This window comes from Heterodontus francisci, chromosome 14 (genome assembly GCF_036365525.1).
Source record: "Heterodontus francisci isolate sHetFra1 chromosome 14, sHetFra1.hap1, whole genome shotgun sequence".
Classification (NCBI taxonomy): Eukaryota; Metazoa; Chordata; class Chondrichthyes; order Heterodontiformes; family Heterodontidae; genus Heterodontus; species Heterodontus francisci.
The window spans coordinates 80,660,073-80,674,013 of NC_090384.1; the positions used below are offsets into that span (position 1 = coordinate 80,660,073).

The following is a 13,941-nucleotide window of genomic DNA, read 5'->3' on the forward strand; positions in this document are numbered from 1 at the left end:
AACTGCTTTCCTTTCTACTCGGTATGACTCCAGTGGGAGTTCTCCCTCCTCCAACAGCCCCCTCCAAACCACCCCCCCCACCTCCCCACTCCAATTCCCCATTGACTTCATTTCTGCTGGGCCTTTTTGATGCCATGCATGGTCAAATGCTGCCTTGATGTCAGGGGCAGTCACTCTCACCTCACTTCACCTCTGGAATTCAGCTCTTCTGTCCATGTTCAGACCAAGGCTGTAAGGAGGGCTGGAGCTAAGTACCTCCCGGCAGAACCCAAACTGAGCATTGGTGAGCAGGTTATTGCTGAGTAAGTATCACTTGATAGCACTCTCAACGACACTTTTCATTGCATTGCTGTTAATTGAGAGTAGACTGGAGCAGTAATTGGCTAGTATGGATTTGTTCTGCTTTTTGGGGACAAGAAATACCTGGGCAGTTTTCCACATTGTCGGGTTGATGCCAGTGTTGTAGCTATACTGGAACAGTTTGGCTCGTTCTGGGGCACAAGTCTTCAGTGTTATTGCCAGGATGTTGTCAGGGCCCGTGACTTTTGCTGTATCCAGTACTTTCAGCCACGTCACAAGGAGTGAATTTAATTACCTGAAGACTGGTGTCTATGATGGTGGTGACTGCTGGAGGAGGCCAAGATGAACCATCTGCTCGTCAATTCTGGCTGGAGTTTTTGCAAATGTTTTTCAGCCTTTTCTTTTGCACAGGTGTGCTGGGCTTCGTCATCATAGAGAAAAAAGATATTTTTGGAGCTGCCTCCTCCCGTTATTTGTTTAGTTGTCCACCAGCATTCAGGGCTGGGTATAGCAAAGCTTTGAACTGATCTGTTGGTTGTGGGCTTGATTTGTTCTGCCTATAGCATGCTGCTTCCACTTTTTAGCATGCATGTAGTTCTGAGTTGTAACTTCAGGTTGGCAAACTAATTTTTAGGTATAAAAACAAAAAGTGTTAGAAGTACTCCAGTCTGGCAGCATCTGTGGAGAGAGAGAGAGAAGCAGAGTTAACGTTTCAGGTCTGTGACCTTGTATTTTAAGTTTTACGTATGCCTGGTGCTACTCCTGGCATGCTGTCCTGCACTCCTCAATGAGGATTGGTTTCCTGACTTGATGGTCATGGTAGAGTGAAGGCCTAACCATCAGCCTCAAGAAAACTAACATCATGGGACAGGACATCAGAAATGCTCCATCCATCAATATTGGCGACCACACTCTGGAAGTGGTTCAAGTTCACCTACCTCGGCTCAACTATCACCAGTAACCTGTCTCTCGATGCAGAAATCAACAAGCGCATGGGAAAGGCATCCGATGCTATGTCCAGACTGGCCAAGAGTGTGTGTGAGAAAATGGCGCACTGACACGGAACACAAAAGTCCGATTGTATCAAGCCTGTGTCCTCAGTTCCTTGCTCTATGGCAGCGAGGCCTGGGCAACGTATGTCAGCCAAGAGCGACGTCTCAATTCATTCCATCTTCGCTGCCTCCAGAGTATCCTTGGTGTCAGGTGGCAGGACCGTATCTCCAACGCAGAAGTCCTCGAGGCAGCCAACATCCCCAGCATATACATCCTACTGAGCCAGCGGCGCTTGAGATGGCTTGGCAATGTGAGCCACATGGCAGATGGCAGGATCCCCAAGGATGCATTGTACAGCGAGCTCGTCACTGGTATCAGACCCACCGGCCATCCATGTTTCTGCTTTAAAGACGTCTGCAAACGCGACATGAAGTCCTGTGACATTGATCACAAGTCGTGGGAGTCAGTTGCCAGTAATCACCAGAGCTGGCGGACAGCCATAAAGGCGGGGCTAAAGAGTGGCGAGTCGAAGAGACTTAGCAGTTGGCAGGAAAAAAGGCAGAAGCGCAAGGGAAGAGCCAACTGTGTGTAACAGCCCCGACAACCAATTTTATCTGCAGCACCTGTGGAAGAGTCTGTCACTCTAGAATTGGCCTTTTATAGTCACTCCAGGTGCTGCTTCACAAACCACTGACCACCTCCAGGCGCTTACCCATTGTCTCTCGAGACAAGGAGGCCAAAGAAGAATTCCTTGTATGCTCTGCTGCACTCCTCAATGATTGGTTTCCTGACTTGATGGTAATGGTAGAGTGAAGGGTATGTCCGACCATGAGATTACAGATGGTGATTGATGCAACTCTGATGCTGTTGATGGTCCACGGTGTCTCATGGATGCCCAGTTTTGAGCTGCTCTGTTCTGGGTCTTTCCCATTTAGCACGATGGCAGTGCCATACAATGTGCTGGAGGGTACCTTCAGTGTGAAGATTGGACTTGGTCTCCACAAGGACTCTGTTGGTCACTCCAACGAATGCTGTCCTGTACCGATGCATCTGTGGCAGGTAGATTGGCGAGGACGAGGTCAAGTAGGTTTTTCCTTCTTGTTTCTCTCAGCTCCTGCCGCAGGCTTAGTCGGGCAGATATGTCTTTCAGGGCGCAGTCAGTAGTGCTACTACCGAGCCACTCTTAATGGGTATTGAAGTCCCCCATCCAGACTACAGTGTGCCCTTGCTACTCAGTGCTTCTTTCAAGTAGTGTTCAACATGGAGGAGCACTTATTGGTGAGCTGTGCGAGTGTGGTAGGTGGTAATCAGGAGGTTTCCTTGCTGAAGTTTGACCTGATATGAGATTTCAGAGACTCCTAAGTCAATGTTGAGAACTCCCATAGCCACTGCCTCCTGTTGGTGTACCACTGTGCAGTCACCTCTGGTGGGACAAGACACGCCCAAAGATGATGGAGGCTTGGCTGTAATGTATGATGCAATAAGTAAGATTGTTAAGCTGGTGCCTATCTAGTCTGTGGCTCGGCTCTCCCAATTTTGGCACATGTTCCCAGATAGTGAGGAGGACTTTGCAGAGTCGATAGGGCAGAGTGTGCCTTTGCCGTTTCGAGTGCCTAGGTTGATGCTGGAAGGGCTCAGTTTTTATTTTTTATTCAACTTTTCTGTAGCTGTTCGATATAACTGGCTTGCCAGTTATGAGTCAACCACATTGGTGCGAGTCTGGAGTCGCATGTAAGCCAGACTGGGTAAGGATGGCAGATGTCCTCCCTTGAAGGACGTTAGTGAACCAAGGATAAAAAGGGAAGAGGCAATCCACCCATTTTGGAAGCATCGTTCTATGATGGGGGAGCAACTGTAATAACAAGCACCCTAATGGTTAATGAAACATTTATTGGAAGCAGGAAAAATGAGGAAGAAACCATTGATGCATGGCTGTTCCAGATACTTATTTCATTTTAAATAACATCACATTTTTTACTCGATGCAATTTAGAATAGCTTGTGTATTATCATGCAGATTTTATCTATATTGCCTAAAGTAAAACTTTGTTTTGCAGTTCCTTGATTGTGCTTCTACAGGACAGTCTTCTGGCTACAACAAATAACACTCCAAAGTTTTCAGAGCTAGTAATGAAGGTAATATGTTGTATTTGGTAACACTTCAAGTATAAATTTGAACTTCTCTTTTTTTGCTCCTAAAATTCTATATATTCAAATTGGTTGAGTGTTCATTATATTTTTACAGTGTTTGTGGCGCATGATACGCCTTCTCCCAGGCAATGTGAACATTATCAATGTTGACCGAATACTTTTGGACATACACAATTTCATGCGGGTTTTCCCAAGGGAGAGATTAAAACAGATGAAGAGTGATCTTCCCATGAGAACACAGAAGACATTGCTCCATACGCTTTGCAAGCTATTGGGACCGAAGGTTTGGTGACTGATTTGGTATTTATTCTTTAATGAATGATGCAGTTGCTGATTTCTCACATTAGAGGGCATATATTGGCTAGAGCCTTACTGACATGCAAGCAAGTCTGTTAAGTTGTATGACATACTGTGGATAAGATAGTGATAAAATCAGTTGGCAATGATGTGAACGTAGATTTCTATTTCTAAAAACTGAAATGTTATGTGGTTCAGTGTAGTCCTCTTCATTCTTCAGTTTTTTTCCCTGTAAATTAATAGTCATCAGGTAGCTTGAAGACCCACCATACAGCAGCATTAGACACCAGACCTAGCAAAAGAGTAAATTATATAGTACTCTTCATTTCAGAGGTCATGAGGTGGATTTTTTTTTTTTTGGAAAACACTTCTTCACTTGTAATGGATGTACTATTTTCTCAGTTGAGCTCTTTCATTGTCCATGGAATGAGACTTACTTTAAAAATGTACAATTTATGCATAGGGAATTGAGTTTCAACAATTTTAAAAGCTGAAATTGAGCCCTTTCAAGTCTTCAGTTTTTTAGCTGATGAGAGCATGCTGTTTTTATGTCCAGTTGTTTTTTGTTAATAGACAATTGAGCATGACTGCAAGCAAAGAATAGCAAGATTTAGATGTGCACAAAATTCTATATTAGTCAATTACCTGAATCAGGGTCATGTGTTTTCCAGAAACGTGGAACAGTGCAGAGTTGAACATCTGAGTATATATAGACTTAATTTCATTTCTCTCTAAGCAGAAATATAATTGTATTCACAATTGGATATTTTAAAACAACAGCTTGTATTTATATAGTGCCTTTAATATAGTAAAATGACCCAAGGTGATTCACAGGAGCATTACCAAACAAAATTTGACACCAGGCCACGTGAAATATTAGGACAGATGATCAAAAACTGGGTCAGAGGTAGGTTTTAAGTAGCATCCAAAAGGAAGAGAGTTTAGGAAGGGAATTCAAGAACTTGGGGCCTAGGCAGTTAAAGGCACAGCTGCCAGTGGTGGAGCGGTTAATATTGGGGATGTGCAAGAGGCTAGAATTGAAGGAGTGCAGAGATGGATAGGGGCAAGGCAATGGAGGGAATTTTGAGCAAAGATAAGAATTTTAAAATTGAAACATTACCAGACCAGAAGCCAATATAAATCAAAGTGCACAGGGGTGGGGTGGGGGGGCTGATAGGTGAACGTGACTAGGTGCAAGTTGCACCCCTTCGCTGCCACTGAACTGTCAGATTGCTTGTCCAACATGCAATATTGGATGAGCAGAAATTTCCTCCCAACTAAATATTGCAAAGACCGAAACCATTGTCTTTGGTCCCTGCCGCAAACTCCATTCCCTAGCCACTGTCTGCATCCCTCCACCTTCCAGCCATCTAAGGCTGAACCAGACCGTTTGCAACCTTGGTGTTATGTTTCTCCCGAGATGAGCTTCTGACCACTTAGCTAACTTGGACCACCTATTTCCATCTCTAACATTGCCTGACTCTGCTGCTGCCTCAGGTTCAGCTCATCTGCTGAAACCCTTGTCCATGCCTTTGTTACTTCTTGACTATTCTGACGCTGACCTTCCATGTTCTACCATCTGTAAACTTGAGGTCATCCAGAATACGCTCCATGCCCAATTCGTCAAGTCCCGTTTACCCACTGGCCTGCTCACCTGACCTACTAGTTAAGCAATGTCTCAATTTAAAAATTCTCACCCTTGTTTTCAAATCTCGCCATGACTTCGCCCCTCCTATCTCTGTAATTTCCTACAGCACTGAGATATCTATCCTCCTCCAATTATGGCCTCTTGAGCATCCCCAATTTTAATCGCTCCAGCATTGGTAACTATACTTTCAGCTGGCAAGGCCCTAAGATCTGGAATTTCCTTCAAGACTCTCCTTTTAAAACCTATTTTTTTGACCAAGCTTTTGGTCATCTACCCTAATGTCTCCTTTGGCTCGTTGTAAAATTTTCTTTGCTCCTGTAAGGTACCTTTGGACCTTTTACTTTGCTAAAGGTAATACAGGAACACAGCTTTGGATAAGCTCAAATTTGAGGGGGCCAGGAGAGCATTGGAATAGGCAAGTCTAGAGGTAACTAAGAGGTTTTCAGCAGCAGATGCCCTGAGGCAGGGACAGATGTTGAAATAAACGGTCTTGGTGATGGTTGGAAGCTCATCTCTGTCAGAGATGACGCTAAGGTTGTGAATGGCCCAGTTTAGCCTCAGACAGTGGACAGGGCAAGAGATTGAAGATCATGGAGTTGGTTGTCCTAATAATTAATTGGAGGAAATTTTTGCTCATCGGCAGTGGATGTCAGACAAGCAGTGTGATAAATCAGAGGCAGGGGAGAAGTGGTGCTGGTGAAGTAGAGCTGGGTTTTGTCAGTGTAGTGGAACCTGACATGTCTTCAGATGATGTCGCCAATGTAGATGTAGATGAGAAATAGACAACCAAGGATAGATCCTTGGGAAACTCCAGCAGTAACAGAGTGGGAAGAGGAACCATTGCAGGTGATTTTCTGGCTAAGACTTGCTGGATAAGAATGGAACCAGAAGAGGACAGTCCTGTCCAGCTGGGCAGTGGAAGTGAGGTGTTGGAGGATGGTGTGCTGAACATTGTCAAAAAGGCTTTAAACAGGTCGTAGAATGAAGGATGGTGTACTACAGTTTTTGTCACATTGGTGGTTGTTTGTAATTTCGGTAGTGGCGGCTTTGTTTTTCAACTAGTGGAGAATGCCACCCCTCCAGATATTTACTGTTTGGACATGCCAGGCCTATTTCTGTTTATTTAGGTGTAACAAACAATCTTCCATTTTCAAACAAAAAGCCCTTTCACTTCACCTGTCAGTGTTGCATTCATCTACTGTGATTAATGTAAAAGTCCCTGCTCCCCAGAAGTGAAAAATCCAAAATGTTTGATATCTTGATGGATATTGAGGCACTGGGTGGTGCAATGGATTTGTCTTTGTCACTTCGCCTCTGAGTTATGTTTTGTTACAGCTTGGAGTGATGCAATGAAAATCTAGTAGCTGGAAGGATCCTAATATGAAATTAAGACATCTTAGTGTAGTTCATAGATGCAGGCTGTTTAGTACAAGCTATCCATAATTTGGCACTAAACTGACAATCTCAGTCAAAAATTAAGACTGTTGATGTGGGACATCTCCGTTCATAAGGAGTAACACCAGTCTAAACTGAAAAGGGAAGTATATTTCAGGAAGGTGTAATTTCACTGTGATTGGTTGCTCATACAGCTTAATTGCTTCTTCATTGCAGAGTGCTGGATTCTGCCTCAGTGCTACTTATCGTTCCTAGAACTGACAACCCTTAAAGAGCTTTGTGGGATTCCTGAGGCACTCTTGGTTTGGGTTGCTAAGCAGCTAGCAGGCTGCAGTATGTTGAGATAAAGGCAGACATGTGATGTATAGTGTGATTGCAAACTCTGCTGTTCTTGTGACTTAGCCTTTAAATCTAGTAACTGTTCTTCATGCACTGTGAACACCTAGGTGCATTTCTCATCGTGCAAACTGACTAGAGACACATTTTCTTTACTCAAGTCTGACATATTGAAAATGTGTGCTGCCTGAACTGCTGGCATTATGAGGATGTTATGTCAAGGAAGACCACTGGGTTGGGGTAGAACGGTAGTTTGTAGTATTTCACTTTCTTTAGAGTTGGTAAGGAAAATATCTATAATCTTGCTTCGATTGTATTGGGTATTGTCACTTACACATTGGCTGTGGAGGAATGAGATTTCCTCTGTCATACTTTTGTGCAATTTCATCGTTGCCATTTGATCTGAATCTGGTAAATGACACAAAGGCAGTCACTACTTGTGTAAGCAATTAGTGCATTACTTGCAGTGGAAAAGTCTCTTGAGAAGGACATTGCTTTTTTCCAGTGTGTTATTTATCTCCAATATAACCTTCATTCAGATCAAGACTATGCCTAAAAGTGAAGAATTTCCTTTCGTAAACTAGTTAACCTTTGGTGATGTAATGGTTCTGGCACTAAAATGAGAATTTTTTTTTCTTTTTAATCCCTCTACTTAGTAATAGTCTCTGAACAGGTGTTGAGAATTCAAAACTTGCAATATTAATTCTTTCTCATTGTCCAAGCAATGTTTTAGACTGAACAAGGTGAATGATTTGAACATTTGTTCACTGTGGGGCGGCACAGTGGCGCAGTGGTTAGCATTGCAGCCTCACAGCTCCAGTGACCCGGGTTCAATTCTGGGTACTGCCTGTGTGGAGTTTGCAAGTTCTCCCTGTGTCTGCGTGGGTTTCCTCTGGGTGCTCCGGTTTCCTCCCACATGCTAAAGACTTGCAGGTTGATAGGTAAATTGGCCATTAGCAATTGCCCCTAGTATAGATAGGTGGTAGGGAAATATAGGGACAGGTGGGGATGTGGTAGGAATATGGGATTAGTGTAGGATTAATATAAAATGGGTGGTTGATGGTCGGCACAGACTTGGTGGGCCGAAGGGCCTGTTTCAGTGCTGTATCTCTAAACTAAACAAACTAAACATTTAATATTTATCACAAATTGAAAAGATTATGCAACATTTGTATCTGTGTGGGTGGAATTGGAAATTGGCAAGTTAAAATTACGCACAATGTGTTTAACTTGTTTCAACTGTTCTTTATACCAGATTATGGATCATCTGACACTGATTGAGAATAAGAATGAATCTGAACTCGAGGCTCACCTTCGGCGTGTCACTAAACATTCGATGGCTTTGTCAGGTGGAAAGATTGATTCGGAAACAGAAAAGAGTGGTTCTACGATAGTACGTATCAAATTAGGAATAGGTTAAACTTGAGCAATGAAAACTTGATTAAGAAATTTCCAATTTTGAGCCAATTTTGTGTGTTGCTACATTACAGGTTTTTTGAATTCTTTCTCCTTCATTCACCTAATTGGAGTTGCTCTTATCTTGGGAGTGGGGAGGGATGGAAGGAAAGTCATGGACTTGTCTAAGAAACTCCTAGCTTTCCTTTGCCATTTTGGCCAGATGATAGTACCTCTTTCCACTATCCAAGGCCTTGTTCTGAAAATTTTCCTTCTCTCTCCTTCTACCCATCCCCCCAGCCCCAATATCCTTGTCTAACAATATCCGTTTCAAAATTTTCAATTGGCCTAAACCCAACAGCTGTTAGGGGAGAGATTTCCACTATCATTTGTGTGAAGAAGTGCATCTTGACTTCATCCCTGAACAATCTAGCTCCCACTTTAATGTTATTCTAGACACACTCACAAGAAGAAATAGTTTTGCTCTACCCTCACAAATCCTTTAAATCATCTTAAACGCCTCAATTAATTCAAGCAAAATATTGCGGATGCTGGAAATCTGAAAGAAAAACAAGAAATGCTGGAACCACTCAGCAGGTCTGGCAGCATCTGTGGAAAGAGAAGCAGAGTTAACGTTTCGGGTCAGTGACCCTTCTTCGGAACTGACAAATATTAGAAATGTCACAAGTTATGTGGGTAAGCAAACTGAACAAACTAAGATGAAATGAAATAAACTTTTAAAAAATAAATGTAAAAAAAGAAAAATAACTAAAAATAAAAGTAAAATGGGGGGCCCGTCATGCTCTGAAATTATTGAACTCAATGTTCAGTCTGGCAGGCTGTATCGGTAAATGAGATTTACTTCATTTCATTTCATCTTAGTTTGTTCAGTTTGCTTAACCACTGTTTTTTTTCATGTTTGTACTTGCTGCTGTTCAATCTTCAGTCCGTTAACACCCTATCTGTACTAATGCTTTGTCTTTCAACACACCATTAACATATTGTTTGCCTTTGCTCCATGACCTTTTGGTCAGCTATGTGGCCTTGTCCAATCTACACCTTCTCCTTTGTTATCTCTTGCCCCACCCCTGCCTCACTTGCTTATAACCTGTGACATTTCTAATATTTCAATTCCGAAGAAGGGTCACTGACCCGAAACGTTAACTCTGCTTCTCTTTCCACAGATGCTGCCAGACCTGCTGAGTGGTTCCAGCATTTCTTGTTTTTATTTGCCTCAATTAATTCATCCCTTAACCTTCTGTACTCAAGTGACTACAAGCCTAGTCCATGTAACCTGTCCTCCGAATTTAACCATTTTAGTCTTGGTATCATTCTAATGAATCAGCATTGTATTCTCTTCAAGGTCAATACATGTCCTTCCTGAGGTGTGGTGCCCAGAGCCGAATGTAGTACTCTAGGTATATAAACCTAGAATGCTCAGCAGATCAGGCAGCATTTGTGGAGAGAAAGTTAACATTTAAGGTCTTTATCTTTTTGTCACAACTGGAAAATGTTAGATGTAGCAAGGTTTAAGCAAGCATGGAGACAGGGAAGGGTGGGTAAAAAGAACGGAGGAAAGAACAAAGGAAGGTCTGTGATCTGATGGAAGGCTGGTGTGATTTTTAAATGACAAAAGGATTTATAGTGTAGGGCAAGTGAGTGGTAATCGGACAAGTAAGCACCTGTTTGGGAAAAATGGGGTCAGTGGTTACGAATTGAAATTGTTGAACTCAAATTTTGAATCCGGAAGGCTGTAAAGTGTGTAATCAAATAGCTAAAGTAATGCTACTTGAGCTTCTGTTGAGCTTAATTGGGAAAGTGTAGGAGGCAGAGGATGGAAAGGTTAGATTGGTGGTGGGGCAGTAAATTGTAATGACAAGCGACCGAATGCTCTCACATTTTGGGCTGAAGGTAACGTAACCATCACCCAGTCTGCATTTGATTATCTCAATGTAGAGGAGACTGCATTGTGAGTATTGAATGCAGTGTATTAAGTTGAAAGAAGTATAAGTAAATCATTGCTTCGCCTGGGAGGAGTGTTTGGGGCCCTGGATGGTGGGCTTGGAATTGAGGTTATCTTTATTTCTATAGAATTAACTTGTGGTAAATTCCACAACTACTGAAACCTAAATTCCAGGTGCAACACATACCAGAATTTACATTTTTTTTAAAAGAAATGTTATGGTCAGTGTTGTGACTTCTTGTGTTTCTTTTAGGAAGATAAAGAATCAAAAGCAAAGATAAGTGAAACCTTGGCAGAAATATTCAAGAAGATTGGATCTAAAGAAAACACAAGAGAGGCAAGTTTGAAATGTTTGAACATATAGAAATTTATGGATTTTTTTTTTAATTAATGCTGTAGTTAGTTTTCATATGTCATGAGCTTAGTCATGAAGTCTGTTGCTACTGAAATGTTTCAGTACAAATCTGTGCTCACAACTTCTCCAAGATATGTACTGATTAGTCGGAACTTGAAAATAGAAAGATGTTGAAGATGAATTTTCCTTTGTTGTGCTTAAGGAGTACCTAATTTCCAGGCACAGTTGCAGAGGTGGTATTTCCTAGGGCTTCCCAATGTATGCTGTTTGGCCAGCATTTGCAGTGCCCAACATTACAATGAAATTGAGGCAGGCTGGAGAGTTTCTAACCCTCTGTTTCACTTTCCTCCTGTACGATCTTGGGTGCCTTAACAGAGGGGCACATGAAAACAAGTTTTGCAGCTTGCACTGGCTCCTCTGTAGATTGAAAGGTTTTTGGGGAACTGGAATCTGGAGATCACATGTCCAGATGGTCCTGCTAAAAGGCATTTCCAGGCACCTACACCATCTTCAGCTTTACGTGTTTTATGTTAGCCAACCAGTTGAAGCTCTAGAGGAAAGTCTACTGTATATTGTTTGTTGCCTTTTGGGACTGAAATGCACCTTATTTTAATTACTGAGAGCCAGTACATACGAACATACAAATTAGGAGTAGGTCACTCAGCCTCTCGAGCCTGCTCCACCATTGAATAAGATCATGGCTGATCTGATTGTAACCTCAACTCCACATTCCCACCTACCTCTGATAACCTTTCACCCCCTTGCTTAGCAAGAATCTATCTACGTCTGCTTCAAAAAAAAAAATTCCGCCGCCTTTTGAGGAAGAGAGTTCCAAAGACTTACGACCCTCAGAGAAAAAATTTCTCCTCGTCTGTCTTAAATGGATGACTCCTTATTTCTAAGCAGTGACCCCTAGTTCTGGATTCTCTTGCAAGAGAAAACATCCTTTCCACATCCACCCTGTCAAGACCCCTCCTCATGATCTTGTATGTTTCAATCAAGTTTCCTCTAGTTCTTCTTAAAATTCGGCGGATACAAGCCTAGCCTGTCCAATCTTTCCTCATAAGACAACCCGCCCATTCGATATTAGTCTAGTAAACCTTCTCTGAACTGCATTTACATCCTTCCTTAAATAAGCAATACTGTACACAGTACTCCAAATGTGGCCTCACCAGTGCCTTGTATAAGCATAACCTCCCTACTTTTGTATTCAATTCTCCTCGCAATAAACAATAATCTATTAGCTTTCCTAATTATTTGCTGAAACTGCATACTAACCTTTTGCGATGCATGCACTAGGACACTCCTATCCCTCTGCATCTCTGAGCTCTGCAATCGCTCACCATTTAAATAATGCTTTTTTTATTCTTCCTGCCAAAATGCACAATTTCACATTTCCCACATTTATACTTCATTTGCCAGATCTTTTCCCACTCACTTAACCTATCTATATCCCTTTGTAGCCTCCTTATGTCCTCTTCACAACTTACTTTCCTACCTATCTTTGTGTTATCAGCAAATTTAGCAACCATACCTTCGGTCCCTTCATCCAAGTCATTTATATAATTGTAAAAAGTTGAGGCCCCAGCACTGATCCCTGTCGCACATCGCTCGTTCCATCTTGCCAACCAGAAAATGACCCATTTGTGCCTACTGTTTCCAGTTAGTTAGTCAGTCTTCTAGCCATGCCAGTATGTTACCCCCTACACCATGAGCTTTTATTTTCCACAATAACCTTTGATGCGACACCACATCAAATGCCTTCTGGAAATCTAAGTACAGTACATTCACCGGTTTCCCTTTATCCACAGCACATGCTACTTCTTCAAAGAACTCCACTAAATAGATTAAACATAATTTCCCTTTCACAAAACAGATGTTGACTCTGCCTGATTACCTTGAATTTTTCTCAGTACCCTGCTATAACATCTTTAATAGTTTCTAACATTTTCCCTATGACAGATGTTAAGCTAACAGGCATGTAGTTTCATGCTTTCTGTCTCCCTCCCTTTTTGAATAAAGGAGTTACATTCACTATTTTCCAATCTAATGGGACCTTCCCTGAATCTAGGGAATTTTGGAAAATTAAAACCAACTCATCAACTCTCTCACTAGCTACTTCTTTTAAGACCCTAGAATGGTCATGTCAGCATGCAGCTCCAACAATTTGCTCAGTACCACTTCTTCCCTGGTGATCAATTTTCCTGCATTCCTCCCTCCTTTCCATTTCCTGATTTACAGCTATTTCTAGGATGTTACTTGTATCCTCTATAGTGAAGACCGATTCAAATTACAAATTCATCTGCTATCTCATTTTCCCTTATTAATTCCCCAGACACACTTTCTATAGGACCAATGCTCACTTTGTTAACTTTTTAAAAATATCTGTAGAAACTCTTAGTATCTGTTTTTGTATTTCTAGCTAGCTTTCTCGTACTCTAATTTTTCCCTCATTAATCTTTGGGTTTTGCATCTCATCAATGGGTCTTTCCATTTTTCAGGGGTTCTTCACTGGCATATGCTGCCCTGTTGACCTTTATTCCCCTAGCAATATAATCTTAGATGAAACTTTTGGTGTTTTAATTCATGCAAGAGGATGTCTGCTTGGGTGTAACACCTTTTGGCCATGCATGGATCCAAGTGAAAATCTGGCAGAATGTCAACTTTTGCATTGTTCACTCTATGTGTCTCTTCACTCTCTCTCAGGCGATGTGTTCTACCTGCATGATGTGGAAACTGGTGGACCCCATTGTGGTTCCTAGTGACCACATCTGCAGCAAGTGTTGGCTGCTCGAGGAACTCCAGCTCAGAGTTGATGAGCTGGAGTCTGAGCTTCGGACACTGCGACACATCAGGGAGCGGGAGAGTTACCTGGACACTGTTTCAGGAGACAGTCACATCCCTTAGATTAACTACCTTGAATTCAGCCAATGGTCAGGGACAGGAGGGTGTGACAGAGTGAGGCAGGTAGAGGGATACAGGAGGTAGTGTTACAGGAGCTTTTGTCCTTGTCCAACAAGTTCGAGATTCTTGCTCCCTGTGTGGACGAGAGCAGGGACTGTAGGGAGGATGAGCAAACTGACCATAACACTGTGGTACAGGGAGCCAT

General features: G+C 42.2%; 1 protein-coding gene across 4 annotated transcripts in view; it reads left to right on the forward strand.

Annotated features, from left to right (window-relative positions):
• ckap5 (cytoskeleton associated protein 5) overlaps positions 1 to 13,941 on the forward strand; it is a 198,148-nt gene that overhangs the window by 164,491 nt on the left and 19,716 nt on the right. For all 4 annotated transcript variants that reach the window (XM_068046465.1, XM_068046466.1, XM_068046467.1 and 1 more), the window contains 4 exons: positions 3,350 to 3,428; positions 3,538 to 3,726; positions 8,375 to 8,512; positions 10,731 to 10,814. In XM_068046465.1, coding sequence (XP_067902566.1) covers positions 3,350 to 3,428; positions 3,538 to 3,726; positions 8,375 to 8,512; positions 10,731 to 10,814 — 490 coding nt within the window. The remainder of the gene's footprint in view (positions 1 to 3,349; positions 3,429 to 3,537; positions 3,727 to 8,374; positions 8,513 to 10,730; positions 10,815 to 13,941) is intronic.